Consider the following 18,875-nt stretch of genomic DNA (forward strand, 5'->3'; position numbering starts at 1 on the left):
GTGGGATAAGTTGTTATACACTTCTCTCATGAGGGATAGTAGAAAACTGCCATTGGTAATGTGAAAAAACCTGCTGTATGCGCTCCACCCTATCTTATTGTTCTAGTAATTTCACTCATGATCCGGATCTGCGGTCACTGAGTGCCCTAATGAGACGTATTCACTTATTACTTCTAGCATCTCGCTAGTTGAGCAATAAATTAGCTTTTTGCTTATTAAGTTTTACACGAACCAGGTCTGCCCTGTCTTTCTAAATCACTGATCATGCTTTGCAGTGCATCTCCTGAGGGACCTAGGAATGAATCGTAATCCGCGATGCACAGAAAAATAAGTCGTTATTCTCTATTAACTCTTATCCCCAACTTTTTCCTATCTATGCATCTAATTGCCTCCTGTAAACATGGGACGAACATTGGACAGATTGGCTCTCCCTGCTTGACATGACACCCTTCCTTTTTCGAATTTTATTGCTGAGCCGTTGTAGGTATCTTCCAGTACTTTTACAAAAGACTCTTGTACATCCTGAGTCCACAATTAGTGCTGGCTTTTAGACCGAGTCAAATGTTTTCTTTTAATATATGAAGCCTAGCTATAGGGGCTGGTTACATTCTGCGCATTTCTCTCAATTCACTGATAGCGTGACCACGTTGTACTGTCGAGTACCCTTTACGAAAGCCTGTCTGATCATATAGTCGATTGAAGTCAAAGTTTGCACCGTCTCTATTAACGATTACCTTAGTAAATAGCATATAGCCAATGGAAAGTAAGCTGATAGATTTATAATTTGCGAGTCCTTGACGTCTCCGTTATTATGAATTAAGATGATGCGTTCTTCCAGAATTAAGTATGTACTGCATGGGCTCCCGATGGAAAATATGCACGCAGAGTTTGCAGCTAATGTGTACAGGAGGTTTCAGTACTGCCTCTTACATTAGTATTCGTTCTTGAGCCTACTATTTTTTACTTCTTTAATTACACATAAATAGTTGTTTGTAGTTGACATTGTGGGTGGTTTTTATTCATTTTCTTGCTTTTTCTCGGATAATTGCGCTGGTTACTTTTTATGAAGTCCGGGCAGGTGGGCTAGAAGCCGCGTATTCTGTACGAAGCGGTTATTTGGGAGAAAACAACAAAAAGGGTTGCGTAAATAGGCATTTTAATACTTACAGACCAATTAGGCAATGAGCGGCAGTCAGTATTACATTGCTTGATATGATGCTTCCGCCGCAGAGAGTCCCTTGGAGCGTTCTCGTGATTACCGTGAGCTGGACCTGTAACCAAGAGAAAAATTGGAAGGGACATTTAGGCTTCGCCATAAGGATATGACGTGATAGCGGTCATATATGGAGAAAGTCAATCTCTATTTTACATTCATAGATCCCTGGGAGTCCTCATACCCTTTCTGGCGGAACGGTGGAGCGGTTAAGCGATGCGCCACTGCCCTGCGATGGTAGTCGGTCCGTGCGGTGGGCCTTGTGCTATCCAGGTTGCTCTTCCTGAACGACCAATCATTAATTTAACCTGCCGTGGTTATATTAATGAGCAGGTTGCGATGACGCAGGTTGTATGATGCAGGTTGTGAATGCGCAAGTTGTGATGACGCCACAAGGTCAGGTCACCTAGGTGGGTTACCTGCCTCGTTGATTGCTCTCTGGGGACCACCCGCCAAAACTATGCCCGTGATTTTTCACTCAGAACGCCGTCAACGACGACACCAGGTTTTCTGGTGAGCAAGACATTTGACGCTAAGACTTTAATACTTTATTACGAAAACTTCGGTTTTCGTGCGAACTTTCGTGCGAAAGTTTCTTTACATAGTTTTTCTGTGTTGCGGCTGCGCCGTCCTTTTTACATTCACTGAGTGCCCTTTCTGAATGGCAGCAAGTGATGCTGTGAAGATGCTGATATTATATAAAACAGAATATTTTGCACACAAACTTCTACCGCTTTTCGGCCAACTTTTCCTTTATATTCCGTTCTTTACTTTTATTGCGGCAAGCATTACAGGCCGCGGTGAGCCATTTGAGCGATCTGTGCGTGGTCCTTCTGTGTCACAGAGACAGAAGAAATTTCCAAAGAAAAAAGTTCCACGCGTCGGATTCAAACCCAACAACGTTTCGTGGGAAGCGAGTGGGGAAGCTCATAGCCCCGGCGAGTACCGTGTTAATTGTTTGTTAATGGTGAAAAAAAAAATGCGCACGGCAAGGCAGCAGCAGTAGTGCCGACACTTTACGTCACGTTATTCTAGGTGGCGCGAGCGAACAGTAGAGGGTTAGCGTACAAAAATTCCGCCTCCGCTCACGTCATGGAAGGTCATAAAACCACCGCGCATTGCCGAATTTCATCACCCTGGCGCCAAACAGGCAAAATGGGAAATGCCTTGGCGTGTCTTAAACACGCCACTGTTGCGAATACAAGCTAGAAACGAAGACTGATGATGTGCGAACAAGACGGCAATGGCAGTGGTGGTAGTGGTTCAGCAGAAGTCATGGGTGAATAAAAGGTTTTTGCCATGCCCAACAAAAGGTGTTTGCAGTGGTTTGAAAAATAGCCAGAGAGTCGTCAGTGTGGTCAGAAGCTTGCTAGGGCATTCCAACCTTGCTTCTGCAGAGCATGACCTGTCATTTTTTAAACAGATCGTGAGTTAACAGTGCCTTCATAACACACCTTCAAAGGTGTGTTCTAAAGCATACCAGAGGTTATGATTTTGAGAAAAAAATTGGAGTATGCTACACGGGATGCAAGATTAATTGCATATAAAGCTTTTGTGAGGCCAGTCATTGAGTATGCGTCAGTAGTATAGAGTCCTAAACAGAATTATTTAAAGAAACAATTAGAAAGAGTTCAGAGGTACGCAGTACGCTTTATTTGCTGCCGATATCGAAGGACAGACTCAGTTGCAGATACGGTCTGTTCCTGTAACCTGGATTTATTAGAAACACGAAGACAAAAAAATCGGCTGAAGCTATTATTCCAGATGCTCCAAGGACAGATAAATATTCAGAGGGAAACATACATACAAGCACCAAGCAAACGGAGTTCTAGAGCAATTCATAGTGGGATAATTCAGCCTTACAACTCCCGTAGTGAAACTTTCAAACATTTCTTCTTCCCCCATGCAGTTGAAATGTGGAATGGCTTGCCAATGAGTGTTGTGGAACAGAGTGACCTGCATGAATTCGAACGATCTCTGGATCACCACCTGCTTGAAAGTGCCATTTGATGCTTAGCTGAATGATGTACCGTTTCGTGCTGATGTATTCAATGCTTGTGAACAGTGCTGTTTTTCTATGAAATTTTTATACCCTCTCTCTAAGGACCCTCGCACGACGGTTGACAGTATTGTTAAATAAATAAATAAATAAATAAATAAATAAATAAATAAATAAATAAATAAATAAATAAATATCCCCATGCCATGGGAAATGAACAACCTGCATTTAAACGCCATATGTCGCTCTCCGTTTCCAGCAACCTGTGGTTCCCGATAGCCAGGTCAGAGCTACGCACCGGTACCTACATCAAGGGGTCGTTGTGTGGCCTTGCGGCTCTAGCGATGCCTTCTAGCGATCTCCGAATGCCAATAATGAAAATGAACTTAATAGATACTATATTTTACAATGTTTATGTACCTTTCGGACATATTTGTTTTCATTTCTTTTGGCAGTTACGCACCTAAGCAACCCACTTAAAAATCCAGTCTGTAGGAGGGGGTTGTGGCCGAGTAGAACCTAGGTCGCTTTGCGACGTTTAGCCAAGGTGCAGGCCAAGAGTTCGGGCTGCGAGCGAGCGTCACACCTCAGGATCGTCGTCTTCTTTCACTACCACAGTTCACCACAGTGAGCAAGCGCGGCTGCTACACTACAATTACCCCCCGGCGAAAAAGGAGGCATCCTGCCGACTTAGGGCGCAGAGATGGTAGGCGGATCGTAGTACGGCTTGAGACGGTCGACGTGCGCTGTTTCACGGCCACGACGGCGCGCATCTTGCGGCGGCGAAAGCGGTTCAATAATGTAGTTGACTGGACAGGTCTGGCAGATGACACGGTACGGGCCGTGGTACTTTGAAATGAGTTTTGTGGAGAGACCGGGACTGGTTGAGGGAACCCAAAGCCACACGAGCGAGTCTGGGGTATAGGACGGAAGCGGATTGGTAGGGGCACGAAGGTGCTTCTGGCGATTCTGATCTTGCGTTGTAAAAGAGCGGGCAAGCTGGCGGCATTCTTCAGCATAGGTGTCTGCTTGAGAAAGGGTAAGAGACTCGGAGATATCAGGGCGATACGGAAGCACGGTATCCATGGTACAGGAAGGCTCGCGGCCGTAAAGAAGAAAGAACGGAGAGAAGCCAGTTGTGCTCTGTGTGGCAGTGTTGTACGCATATGTCACAAATGGGAGAATGCGGTCCCAGTTTGAGTGGTCCGAGGCAACATACTTGGCGATCATGTCGGTCAATGTGCGATTGAAACGTTCAGTAATGCCGTTAGTTTGAGGGTGGTAGGCCGTAGTAGAGCGGTTAACAATGCGGCATTGGCGAAGTAGAGCTTCGACGGTGTCTGAGAGGAAGACACGGTCGCGGTCACTCAGAAGCTCCTTAGGAAAACCATGGCGTAGAACGAGATGATGCAGGATGAAAGACGCAACGTCGGGCGCAGACGCGGATGGCAAGGATGACATTTCGACGTAGCGGGTAAGGTGGTCGACTGCCACTATGACCCAGCGGTGTCCAGCCGGAGTTATGGGAAGGGGTCCGTAGAGATCGATGCCAACGCGTCGAATGGGCGCATGGGGCAAGGCAAGGGCTGCATCGGAGCAATGGAACGGCGAGAAGGGGTTTTGTGGCGTTGGCATTCCGGGCAGGAGCGAACGTACTGTCGGATGAAACGGTACATTCCCCTCCAGTAGAAGCGGAGTCGAAGGCGCGTGTAGGTCTTCACCACACCGGCGTGTGCACACTGAGGGTCGGCGTGAAAAGAGGCGCATATGTCGGAACGCAGGTGGCGAGGAATGACAAGGAGCCATTGGCGGCCGTCGGGAAGGTAGTTGCGGCGGTAAAGGAGGCCCTCCCGTATTGCGAAGTGGCGGGTTTGACGACGGAGAGTGCGGGTCGCAGGTCGCTGAGATGGTGTAGACAGGAGAGCGAGGAGGGAAGCGATCCAGGGGTCCCGTTGTTGTTCAAATGGCATATCGGCAATATCAAGGGAGGAGGCATCAGTGGTGGCGAAAGATGTGGAGTCTAAGTCACAAGGTAGCGGGGACCGCGATAGTGCGTCGGCATCACAATGCTTACGGCCAGATCGATAGACTACTTTAATGTCGTATTCTTGTAAGCGCAACGCGCAACGAGCAAGACGGCCTGAGGGGTCTTTGAGGGACGACAGCCAGCAGAGGGCATGGTGGTCGGTAACGACAGAGAACGGGCGACCATATAGGTAAGGTCGGAACTTTCCAATAGCCCAAATTATTGCCAAGCACTCCTTCTCTGTCACGGAATAATTGCGCTCGGCCTTTGTCAAAGTGCGGCTGGCATACGCAACAACATGGTCGGCGCTGCCGGGCTTGCGCTGAGCCAGCACGGCGCCGAGGCCCACGCCGCTGGCGTCAGTGTGAATTTCAGTGTGCAGGCTGGGGTCGAAATGGCGGAGGATCGGCGGAGACACAAGCAGGCGCCCAAGCGTTGTGAATGCCGCGTCACAGTCTGGTGTCCAAGACGAGAGGCTGGTGTCGCCGGCAAGCAGATCAGTCAGGAGAGACAGGATGGAAGCGAAATTGCGTACGAAGCGGCGAAAATAAGAGCACAGCCCGATGAAGCTACGCAGCTCTTTCAGGGAGGTGGGTCGGGGGAACTCGGCGACTGCGCGCAGTTTTGCAGGATCGGGAAGGACGCCTTCGTTGGAGACGACGTGGCCCAAGATGGTAAGCCGCCGGGCTGCAGCACTTCTTTAAATTCAGTTGCAAGCCGGCGTCGGTAAAACATTGCAGGACACGCTCAAGGCGGGCCAGGTGGGACGAAAAGTCTCGAGAAAAGACGACAATATCGTCGAGATAGCAGAGACACGTGTGCCACTTGAGTCCGCTGAGAACTGTGTCCATCATGCGCTCGAATGTGGCCGGCGCATTGCACAAGCCGAACGGCATGACGTTAAATTCGTAGAGGCCGTCGGGCGTAATAAAGGCCGTCTTGGACCGATCAGCAGCAGCCATGGGCACCTGCCAGTAACCGGAGCGGAGGTTCAATGAGGAAAAGAATTCTGCGCCTTGTAAGCAGTCGAGGGCATCGTCAATACGTGTAAGTGGATACACATCCTTGCGCGTAATCTTGTTGAGGCGACGGTAATCAACGCAAAAGCGGATGGATCCGTCCTTCTTCCGCACGAGAACAACGGGAGAGGCCCAGGGGCTTTGAGAAGGCTGGATGACGCCGCGTCGGGGCGTCGGGGTCTGGCGACAACCTCAGCTTATGTGAGAGGAGCCGTCACAGGCGGAGGCCGAGGGCTAAAGGGCAAAGCGTCGGCGACCTGCTCTTGAATGGTGCGTCGAAGTGTGGGATCTAGGGGTGGCGCAGGGTCGCCAGAGACAGGCAGGAGGGACATTTGGCGGGCCACCTCTTCCCGTATAAAGGCCTTGATCTCGGGAAGTAGTGAGGCCGGGTCAGAGACCAGACTGCAGACCGGCGGCGCAGGAAGGGACTCGTCGAGGACTCCGGAACGGCGAGTAGAATTCCTCTGCTTCCTGAGGACGTCGTAGCTCTGGCAAAGCTGTATGACATCGACCACTGTTTGCGGATTCCTGGCGAGCAACATTTGGAACGCGTCGTCGGAGATGCCCTTCAGGATGTTATTAATTTTATCGGCCTCCGGCATGGATGGATTGATGCGCTTGCATAAATCTAGAACATCTTCGATATAACTGGTGAAGGTTTCGGTGGCGTGCTGAGAGCGAGCGCGGAGGCGTTGTTCGGCGCGCAGTTTGTGCACAGCTGGGCGGCCGAACACCTCCGAGAAACTGGTCTTAAAGGACGACCAGGTAGGCAGGTCGGCCTCATGATTGCGAAACCACAAGTTTGCAACATCGCTGAGGTAGAAAAGCACGTTACCGAGCTTGGTGGCATCGTCCCACTTGTTGTAGGCGCTGACGCGCTCGTACGACGACAACCAGTCGTCGACATCGTGATCGTCGGCACCGCTGAAGACACTGGGATCTCGCTGCCGGAGCCCGCCAGAACAGAGGATGGTAGGCGACTGGATGGGGGCTGTCTGGCTGGTGACTTCAGGCATAACGGGCGGCAACGGTAAGGTGCGGCTACGGAGCTCCAGGATGAGGACGAGAGGGGGAACTTACAGCAGCCTCCACCAAATGTAGGAGGGGGTTGTGGCCGAGTAGAACCTAGGTCGCTTTGCGACGTTCAGCCAAGGTGCAGGCCAAGCGTTCGGGCTGCGAGCGAGCGTCACACCTCAGGATCGTCGTCTTGTTTCACTACCACAGTTCACCACAGTGAGCAAGCGCGGCTGCTACACTACAAGTCAAACAATAGCGCAGTAGCTTAAAGTAGCAGCTTATTCTTTGCGAAGCCCAGCGGATATTTGTGTTTTTATACACAGTATTCCCGCTAAAATAAATAAATATTTAGAATATGCCCTTAAATATCGGTTGATGTTCTTCTCATTTCGCCTAATTTATTAGTTAGAGCGCTTTAAGTACTAGCTTTCAGCGCCCAAGTTTGAATTCGAGAGAATCAATATTGCAGTTGTTTTACTTATCTTCAACAATGTTTAAGTAACGCTCAATAAAATTACTGTTGTCTATGCGGGAATCTTTGCGATACTTATTTGAAACGACACAAGGGCTATCAAATACTGGTCGAATTCAGCGATCAAGCTTTAATTCAGCAATTCGAGGCCATATCGGCCAGACGCGCGGGTAACCTACCGGGCGTGGACTGTGAGATCAGTGTCAATCCCCAACGCCCAACAATATCTCTAATCGAAACGGAGCTTCTCTTTCTATCGCACGCTAGACTGCGGGCTGGCATCACGCAGGGCTTCTTTTGTCCTTTGGGACAAATTCTATTCTCAGCCTTTTCTTAACATGTAAGTGTAACTGAACTAAAACGCAATGCTCACCTCACAACCTTAGCGAACCGCCGAAAAATTTTCAGACTGTGTCTGTTTCATAAGTTCTATTATCATCCATTGCTTAACTCCATTATCAGCCCCGCACATCGCATCTCCAATCGCACAAACCACGGGAAGGCCGTCTATCCTCCCCCTGTCCGCAATTCTGCGGATCTGTCATCAGTTTTCGTTCATACAGCAAAGGACTGGAATGACCTGCCAAACGCCATCGTCGATCAGACCGACTCATCTTCATTCAAATCGTCCATCGAAGAAATGTGCTGCTGAATATTCCACCCCCTCATGTAATACAACTTCAATGGGGCCTTTGAGGTACAAATAAATAAAAATAAAATACAAGCAAGTGAAATGCTTCAACGGATTATGATTATACTTAGAACTGGCTGGTCCAGTAGTTCATGTTATTCATTGGTAAATTAACAAAAAAAGCGGGCCTGTAAGACAAACTATTCATCTCGCAATCCTGTATTTTGAATCTCTTTGGCCCCCGTTTTATTGTGCAGTTTATTTGCCGCTGAACGACATGAAAATAGCAGTCCCAGATGCAGCCTTACGGGTAATAGCAAATTGGAAACTTTTCACATAGAAGGTAGAACGGATATTGGCAGCAGACATATTACGCCCTAGCCCCTCTGCAAGCAATGGAGAACAATATGATCGAAGGATGTCTTGAATGGGTTATGTGGTGGTGTTTAGTGAGGCTTAACCCCCCAAAGTGGCACATTTTCTATGACAAACACCCTATTCGAAGGCTCACAATAATCTCAGTCATTATGAAGGGTCCTGAAAGCAAATAAGATCAGTATTTGGCTACCATTCATAGTTGAAATAAGTATGTAATTCAGTAAGAAAATTATTTGTTCTGCTGTATATATCAAAGGTCGAGGGCAATCCACTTACAATCCATGGTATTTGCTGCTTCCTTTTTACTGGCTCTCCGTTGACTATGCGCCCCAACGGCTCCGCCGTGCCGCAACCTGTTGAGAACGATTCCAAGATGTTGGGTTTTCCCTGCTGTCCTGTCCCGTTGCCCTTTCCGCAGAAAGGAAAGAGCGCGACACTCACAGTAATCTTATGTACTTATTTATTGAATGTATTGAACAATGGGGGTGCACAAAGCATAAAAAGGAATTCAACGCACTGCACATATATAACATTAGGCAGAAAACAATTCTATTTGATGGCCGTCAATGCTAAAAAGGCTTAGCGAAAAGGGTGCTGTCAGAAAGAAATTTTCTTTTTTGACAGTGGTCCCGAACGCGAAGGCTCTCCCAGCGCTTTTTCAATTCAGTCCACCGAAGGCTGTGTTTGCTGCTGCTCACGCGTAGTTCATAGTTCGTCGTAGTTTGCAAAGACTAATCACAATGGCCTGATTTGCAATTCGCGAAATTTCTTCGTTAATTTTGCTTTTTTAAGCGTCCAAGAATACGCAGCTCTACTGGAATACTCCAGGATACGCAGCTCTGTAGGAGAACTGAGGGGACCTGTGTTAATAGTAACTCCTGCTTGATACTGCTTGTCTGTTAAAAATTTTCCGTTGAAGCCTATAACGGACGAGGATTTATTTAGAACATGATTAGCATCTGTATTTCATCACAAATCTGAGCTAAGAAATATGCCCACCACCTTATTTCCCGGGCTGTGTTCATTGTCGCATAATTTTCTGTGTATTCATGCGGATGATCTCTTTTTCTAGTAAACCTGAAATGCATAGACTTTTATCTGCTGAGTTACATTTTATACTTTTTACACCAGCTGCTTTATAATGCACGTTACTCTGCCTGGCATCGAGACCATTTACATTTGTTATAACTCCATACAGAATGCAATCATGCGCAAAACACGCGAAACGACGAACATATGACAGACGCAGTGTCCTTACTATATAATGAGAACAGAAATGGACCCAACATGGAACCTTGGTTACCCAAGAAGTCGCTGGGACACAACTGGAAAAAACACAATTCTCAAAAACAGTTTGCCTGCGTAATAGCAGGCGCATACCTGCTACTACGGAGGCGATACATAAATAGAAGGCGTCGAAGAAGAGAAAAGACGGGAAGTGTTCGAAGGATCCACTTAGTATCCTGCTTTATGGTTCTCAGTGGCCCGGCAGTCTGTTGGAGAAATCGAAGACGATCTCGCATAGGCTATTCAACTTAGGAAGCGGCGGAAAGTTTCACGGATAGCTTCATATACTAGAGTGGCGTCCACTAGTCCGATGCTTGTTTAGGTGGAAACTTCGTAGAGTTTTGTGACTAGCTGAAAGGTATCCAAAGTACGGCCAAAACATGGCCGATCTTACGATGCCTAATAGGCCCACCCAAAGTCAAATCGGGCTCGAAGCAGATTACCTCATTCCGTAGCCTCTAAATACCTAGGCATGAACGGAGATTTAATAACAGCCATGCTCAAAAATACATAAGGGCTCCTCTCTGGCTTGCCAAACTCCATATGAGGTCCAGCCACACCCATCCCTTCACTCCCCCATAACGCTGGAAGAAGTCTTCGCAACAGCCCACATGTCCACAAGAAGCACTGCCCTGGGACGTGACAGAGCTAGAAAAGGCATAATCTGAAACCTCAGCACTAGCCATCTGACGGACGTAACCAACTACATCAATGAAGAACTGTGGGTGAAGGGCCAGCTCCCGCCGGCTTGAAAACACGCGCACATCATCACTATACATAAGGCAGGAAAGCCACCTGCTATAGAAGTCTCCTTTTAGTTTCTCTCCCTTCTTTCCTGTGAAAGCTGTATGAACGAGTAATCCACCTGAGGCTTCAAAATTACATAGACGAATACAGCCCATTTCCTTCCTGCATGCTGGGCTTCCGCAAGGGACTCTGCCCGCAAGATGCCTTCCTCCACATTAAAGGAGCAGTCATAAATACCATCCCCAAACACGGCGAAAACCTCCTTCTCACACCAGGCTTGAAGAGAGCATTCGACAATGTCGCCCACCACATCATATGAGAAGAATTAATCTTAAATGCGAGGCGGAAATCTTTACTACGTGAAGAACGTCCTCTCGGATCGCACAGCCACCTTGAGAATTGAAGAGATCCGGTAACTGACGGCACCCATGCCCAACAAAGGCATGCCACAGAGCTCTCTAGTCTCTTCAATGCTGTTCAGCATAGGAATGCTCAATTTAGCCAAAAAACTCTTAAACCACCAAGGTATCGGCGTCACCTTCTATGCGAACGACATCACCATATGCGCTACACGGTGATCCTTGGTGCAGAAGGAAGAATCTCTGCAAGCAGCTACAGGTACGGTCAAAAAATTTGCCGCACAGAGCGGTTATCAATCCCCTCCCGAAGAAATTCGAACTTATCAGGCTACACAGAAAAATTTACAAGTCCCTGGGAGAACTTGAGCTCTACATAGGATACGAAAAAGTTCAAGAAAAAGAGATGATTAGATTTTTGGGAGTGCTGTGAAGAAGCAACCTGAGGGCGGATTATACAATCAAAACTATGAAGACTACGGTCAACCAAATATCAAGAATGATTAGAAGGGTAACCTTGAATCTGAAAGGGAAGGGGAGGAAGACACGTTCCACATAGTCCAAGCCATAGTCCTAAGCAGGATTACCTACAGGCTCCTCTATCAAGAGAATAGGATCACTGATAGAAATGCCATTGATTACATTATAAGAGGGATATAAAACTGCCCTAAGCACGGAACCAACAACATCAACGAAACGTCTTTGCGCAGTCGGAGGAGGAGCTTTGAGGAGCTCAGGGAGGTGGTTCTGGAGGGAAAAATAAAACGCCTAAAGAGAACACAAGTGGGTGGGGCCATGGCAGGCACTGCGAACTAGTGATAGCGAGCCTCGAACTCTTACACTTGTGGGAGAGAAGGATTATATAAACCCGATACCCAGACACATCCACCACAGGTGCAGAAGGGTAGGAGAGCCAGAAACAAAACACTAGAAAACTATTAAAAGAACCGGAAGCGGGGTACGTTGACGATGGGGCGTATGCACAGCCAGGCAGGTTCGCAATTGCTGTGGTCGATAACCAGAAGAAGTCATTCTTTAGAGCTTCGATCTGTGCCAAGGATCCTGCTGAAGCAGAATCATTGGCCCTAGCCATCACCATCAAGACTAAAGGCCTACAGAGGAAGCCATCGCAGGTAGTGACGGGCTCCCAACAAGCCTGCTGAGACTGCCTTCATGAAAAACTTCACGGAAGGGCGAGCAGACATTAAGTACACTCTCAGACAGAATAACATGGACACCTGGTCATGAAGGCCTAGCCGGAAACGAGGTAGCGAATGATCGTGCCAAAGCTCTCAAAAACCAGGCGAATCATCATCCCTACCCCACCCGCTCCTAGTACAGCATGATAACAAGCTAGAACACCTTAGGCTGGACAGAAGAGATTTCTCATCGCCACACAAACAGGTGTCCACCTCTGGTGCCACTGATGGGAGGAGAATGCAAACGAACATACATCCAAGTCTTCACCTTTTACACAAGATCAGACGTACACAATACCCAAGTTATAGTCCTTGGTGGGGAGCAAGCCCCACGCTCTACCATACATCTTAGGAATGCCCGAACAAACCGGACAAAAAGTTAATAGTGCCACGCCCAACACACAAGCAGTGGCAAGAGGCCCTGACTAGCGAAAACCTGGACCAGGAAGCCTGGATCGTCGAGCAAGTTCAGAAGACAGCTGCCGCCAGCAGAGCCCTGGATTTGGGACCCCGTACACCGAGCTCTTCCGAATTAATTTGTTCTGAATAAATTTTTTTTTCTCTCTCTGCGGCCGGTTCTGCCCAGGAACTGCCTCATGCTATCTCAGCGCTCTCGTGCCGTTATATATCAGATTTGGTGTGACCTTCAAAAATCACTGCAAAGCAAGCAACGTGTCTGTCCAAGTTCTCTCCAAAAGGACGAAAAGTCTCACTTTCATTCAAACATTTGTCAAACTTTTTAATTCCGTACAGGTAGCAGAACGAAACAGAAGCAAAAATACGTTGGTTCCATTAAGAGTAGAAGTCCTCGCCTTTCAGAGAACGGAGTCTGCTAACTAAGGCCCCACACGACGAGCAACATATACACAGGCAATATAAAAGACAACGCTTTATTCCGGACCTAGCCAACGGTTTCGCAGGGGCGCGCATTGGAAGGTATCGGCGGAGCATACGGTCAAGGTTCTCTGTAACAGCCAGAGCGGAATGCTATGGCTACTACAGAACGGGTGCTAACACCAGAGAAGAGCAGAACAAGAGCACACAGACGCGAATGGGACGAACTGACACAGCAAAGGGCTCGAAGTGGCACAAGAGACCAGACCGTTCGCGCAGCAGCGACTGACTCCAAACAGCTATTCCATCTTTAGGGATTACACTTCCATCTTTAGCCTTCATCCTGGTAAAGTGGCGTCCCTTCGTCCGTGTATATCCCGACGGCTCGTGCTAGCCGCCGATTGTGTGACCGCGCCCAGCAGAGCCCCCGCCAGATTCCTCCACATGCTGTATTCTACGCTCTTAACACGTCATCGCCCCAGGAATCACCCGCCACATCTTGTGAGCCACTGTTCAGTCATGCGCATTTGCGCTGTACCTACAACCGCGTCGGTGACTTGTGAGAGTGGACGTAGTTTAAACGGTTAAAAAAAGAGCCGGTAGAACCTCGGACCTTCTAGAAACTTTTTTTGATGGCTGAAAGCGGGATTTAGGCGTCAGCAAAAATGAAGGATCTCATTTTCTTGATGACAACCCCCAAGATCAATGACTTTCCACCAAAAATAGAAAGTGACTGCTGGCGCTACAAGTCATCGGACAAGAAGGTTTTGCTCTTGCACTTGGTTTGGAGGAGCAACTCCGTTCGAACAGCGAGAGGACTTGGCACCGAATATCACCAATGCACGGTGCCTCTCGCAAGTGGGACATCCCCTCCTTGCCACAGGCAAGTGGCAGTCGTACGCCTGCTTCGGCGGGTGCTGGCTGCAGCTTTTATGCCGAAACATTCTATTACCTAAGACAATTTCTTACAGACCGGCAAGCCTATATACGCATACAAGATGCGGAACACGGGCCATACACAATCGGCCCGCGGGGAACTCGTCAAGGCGTGGTCGTGTCTTTCCTCCTCTTCAATTTGGCAATGCTTCATCTTCCCTCCAAATTGTCTTCTCTGCCCGGCTTGCATCGTGGTCTTTATGTGGATGATATTACAGTCTGGGCCACGCAAGGTAACCGGGGCCAGATGGAATCCTGCCTGCAAGCAGCGGCGACCCTAGTCGACGACTACGGAGGCTATTGCGGACTCTAATGCACCCCGGCTAAATCAGAATTTGTGCACGTACATCCCCCCCCCCCCTCCTTCCCCGGGACACAAGTACGCTGCGCCGTACTGTCCTCTCGGGACCGATCCGGGAAGCCAAGAAGATCCGCGTTCTTCGTATCTTCATACACCACCGATGCAGGGCCGACACCACCCTGGCCAAACTTCGCATGGTGGGAGACCAGGTGGGCCACATGGTCCGCCGGGTCTCCAACAATGGGGCGAATAACGAAGTAAGGATCCACTGTGACTTGCCCATGCTTTCGTAACGAGTGAAATCCTCTACTCAATCCTTTACTTACACCTGTGCAAACACGATGATGATCAGCTGGAGGTCATCCACCGGAATGCTATCAAGCGAGCTGTCGACCTCCCGGTCGCCACGTCCGCCAAGAGACTTGTGGCCTTGGGCGTGGTGAACACCTTCCGGGAGCTTCGAGAAGCCCACTTAACCAATACACGCATCGCGCACAGACCACGTCCGGTCGCCGCCTCTTGGGCCGGCTGCACATGAAACACGACTACCACATTGAGGAAAGGGATAGAATGCCAGAACCATGGAGACGCACCCTCCTGGCCCGACCCCTCCCCGCAACATGTCCGGAGAAGACCATAGCGGTCGTCCGCAGGCGCGCGCGGAAGCATTGGCGCGGTACTATGGTCAGCAACAACATGTGTATTACGTGGCCGTTGCCGACCCACACTTCGGGTGGTGGTACATGGCCGCAGTTGTACTAACACAAACACAGTTAAAGGGCTAACTTTGAAAGCCTATAGCGCAACACACGCGCAGGAGATTGCCATTGCTCTGGCTTTCACTAATTCTAAGTCGAAACACATCACCGACTCGCGAGGGGCCTGTCGGAACTATTTGCTGGGATGAGCTCCCCCGCTTGCCTAGCGCATACTGCAATCTGAGCTCCTGATACGAAGATGCGACTCTACGTAACCTTATTGGGGGCCCCCTTCACCAGGGACTCCAGGGAAACGAATAGGCCCATCAGGCCGCCCGCGAACTCTCTCCCCGGGCTATCTCACTGTCCTTGGAAGCCTACTCCCAATCAGAGAATCTGACCCTTACATTTAAACACATCATCGATTACTACAAAGAGGAGCACCGTCGCTACCCGGCCGTTTGTAAGGGACTGGATCGCGCAAACGAGCACCTCCTCATCAAGGTTCTCACAAATTTGGTACCGTGCCGGCAGTGCTCAAGCTTTTAAACACATGCTTTGATGGCGCGTGCGAGTTCGGTGGGCAGGTAACTGACATCTTTCACATGCTTTGGGCATGCCAATCAAACCCATCTATCCGCCCCACTCAGGCCCACCAATAAGGACTGGGAGGCGGACCTGCTCGGCTGTCAAAACGTAAAGACCCAAAGTATCGCCACCAAAACGCCTTTGCACTCAATAAATTCTTTAAGCGCCGGGTCTCTCCCATCACCCTCCGCCTCCTACAGTCTAAACCCCCACCCGCACCATCAAGCTAATCTGGACCCCTGTACACTCCTCCCTCCAGGGAACGAGGCGGCGCACTCACGTGGCCCATGCATTACTATCCGGGTGGGCCCGGCCCCTGTCCCCGCCAAGAAGCGAGGTAAATGAAGAACTGCTTGACCATTTACCAGGAAAACACCTTAAATAACTGACTTGACCAACAGCTTTACCCACCGGACGATAGGTACCTACCCGCACGCATCAAATCACCAGGCTCCAGCTTCGAACGGGTGTCTTTCCAAGTACTGTCGTACTCTCCCATATCTACCCTGTCCCCTAGTCTCAAAACTGCGGGCTCTGCAGTAGGCACTATACCCTAGCGCGCCTCATGTGGGCCTGCCCTATCACCCCCGTCTTATTAGCCCCACCGAAGGGCAGGGGAGACCGCGCTGTGCACCTCAGAGCCGAGGCTTAGGCCCGTCTTGAACGGCCTGAATGGGTCGCCAATGGCCATCCGGCATGTTTGAAGTCCTGCGTTATGAGGGGCTCTGCTTCCCCCCCCCCCCTCCCCAACTCTGCTAATCAAGTTTATTGTCTGGCTGCCGATGCAGACCTTTCAGCCGCTAATGCCATTCAGCTTTCGCGGTTTAAGCTGCGAGGCCTTTACGCTTAGGCTACTAATTTTTTCTTCACTGTGCTCTTAAAATTAGTTTTGTTTTCTCATAGCTTTGTTTTCTCAATTTAATTGTTATTATGTCAAAATGCTTCCAAGTTCATTACTCACCTTCCATGATTCCTAATATTTATTTGTGCACAGTTTGAGTTAATTCTGGGGAATTTCGCTCGTGCTTGGTCCTGCACCAAACTCTGGACAAACCTCCCGCATGTATGTGCCATTCCGTCCGAGGCAAAAACTTAACGGCAGCAACGGAAGCCTTAAAGTTACCGTAGTTAAATGTCATAATTTTAGCACATCAACTCAAGCGTGAACCTGGTGGTCATTTGTAAAAATGCTGAATTTAGTACAGTCATTGTGGCATAACGAATTTTGCCGAAGTTAAGCCACTGTGGGAGTTATCAAAAGTAAAGGTTTTCAAAGTCTCAGTTTATGACATTAATAAGATTTTTGCAGTATACTGGCGCGAATGCATTCGTACCTGTATTTAAGATCATTTGCGCAGTATTTAGCGCCGCTCAAGCACCTGTGCGTTCCACCTGATACAAATTCAACATTAGTCCTCAGAGCCAGACACAAAGATTTCCGTGTTCACTTGCAGAGAAAAAAAAGACGCTCATTTAAAAAGATTCCATATCTAGATATTCTGTGTATATTCACCAGTGCATTGCGTGTTGTGCCTTGTATTTTGAGGTTTTAAAGACATCAGAAGTTCATAATCTGAGAAGCAACACCTACTATTCCCAGACGTCGTAGGCTTCAATGTTTTGAATTAAAAGTGATCAAAAGAAGATATATGGTTGTAGGAACTTTCACCCAACACGTATATTCGCGTAATTGCTGGTCCTTTCGATTCTTTCTATATTTGCCCGCGTCTCTCTTTCCTTGCCGTTTCTCTCAGTAGCCCCACATCTAGGCTCGCTGTTGCTAGTTCAACGATGGAGCTATGTTTACCTAGTATTGAATACAAATCCTGGATTTGTTGCCTTCATATCCTACTGATCACTATTCGCAAACGCATTAAGCTAGTTATTACCTGCCCAGTCTTCAAAACAAATAGAATTTCGGAGCAGACTGTTGTAGTGATATACTACAGCCTTTACTCACCCGCTCGGTTAATTTTAGTATCCGGTCCCTGCAAAGAACGACCAAGAAGTTAAACTGAATTATTGAGAACTCTTTCATTTCGTTTTACTTTTCTGAGCGTATTTCCTCAGCAAAAAGGAAATATGTCACCGAGGAAATAATACACCTAACTTATATTGTGCTCACCTTTTTGTGGCCGTTAGGAGCGTCTGGCGCTGTGTCGCTTGGGTTCGGTGTCAAATTGATGACTACCTCAAGGGAGGCAACGGGTGCAGGGGCTTTCTGTGGAGACAATATTGTAGACATGCCTTTAATTGAGGATATCTGCAGATGCTGGTTAAGATGTTGAACGCCATCGCCGAAAACTCTAGAGTACACCGCTTTTTCATGATTCAAATTTATTTAGCACAATACATAGGGTGCCATGGGCTAAATAAAATGTATTCGAAGGACCCAAAAGTAAAGCTGCCTTGGGGGCCTCCTAACTGTGGCCACGTTACAACGCGATACAATAAAATTCTAAAGTGATAACAGAACTACACTGATGAAAGTTTCGAACCCAAAAAACAAAAGGTCAATTTTATTGATGTAAAAGACGTCTAATTATTTCTATAGGCATCACTGATTTGCGCTTGAAATGTCTCTTAATGCGGCTCCTAAATGATCATAAACTATATAATGATAATATTGTTCCCCTTTTTTTTCCCTTGAAGACCGCAAGTAAAACATTGTGATTAAATCTCGCGAATAGGAGCCGAGAATTACTGTCTATTTGGCTGTTTTCTGCGTTAATGTCGTCTCGTTGTGAACTAGAGAAATATTCATTCCTAGAAGTATTATATTTTGCTTGGAGGACTCACCATTAAAATAAGCCAGAGCAGCCCGAAAAATACGCCAGGAGCGAGACTTAGCCAAAAAGTGGTTCGGTGCTGCTGTTCGGAATCACCCGGAATACGACGCATGCCTTGCATATTCCTTGCATAAGCTCTTCCAGCGGTGCAGGTGTAAGAGACGCCGTCGGCGAAAGTACCATCGAACAGCTTTTATCTGCATTTACGGAAAGGAGAATGTCAGACTTGAAATGTTTAATGCACACTATCGATTCAGGAAAGGACAAGTTCTGCTCGTCAATGGACAAAGAGCATTGTTTCTAAAGAAGACCTGTTACTGAAAAGAGTCATAATTTTAAAGGCGTGTTCTATAAAATGCCATCGCGTCACCTGAGAAAATATTTA

At 48.2% G+C, this 18,875-nt stretch overlaps 2 protein-coding genes across 2 annotated transcripts in view; both read right to left on the reverse strand.

The window, feature by feature from the left end:
- LOC149328088 (chymotrypsin-1-like) overlaps positions 1-17,946 on the reverse strand; it is a 60,990-nt gene extending 43,044 nt beyond the window's left edge. The window contains exons 1-4 of the mRNA XM_089561418.1: positions 17,827-17,946; positions 17,662-17,689; positions 9,032-9,108; positions 1,168-1,271 (exon numbers count right to left, since the gene is read on the reverse strand). Of these exons, the coding sequence (XP_089417544.1) occupies positions 1,168-1,271; positions 9,032-9,108; positions 17,662-17,689; positions 17,827-17,946 (329 nt within the window). The remainder of the gene's footprint in view (positions 1-1,167; positions 1,272-9,031; positions 9,109-17,661; positions 17,690-17,826) is intronic.
- LOC149328089 (uncharacterized) lies at positions 6,455-7,381 on the reverse strand. The gene has a single exon (XM_089561045.1). The coding sequence runs from the start codon at positions 7,271-7,273 to the stop codon at positions 6,455-6,457; it is 819 nt and encodes a 272-aa protein (XP_089417171.1). The 5' UTR covers positions 7,274-7,381.
- Positions 17,947-18,875: the final 929 nt, after the last annotated feature.

Source organism: Amblyomma mixtum, chromosome 9, assembly GCF_055824585.1.
Source record: "Amblyomma mixtum isolate Tamu chromosome 9, ASM5582458v1, whole genome shotgun sequence".
NCBI classification, from domain to species: Eukaryota; Metazoa; Arthropoda; class Arachnida; order Ixodida; family Ixodidae; genus Amblyomma; species Amblyomma mixtum.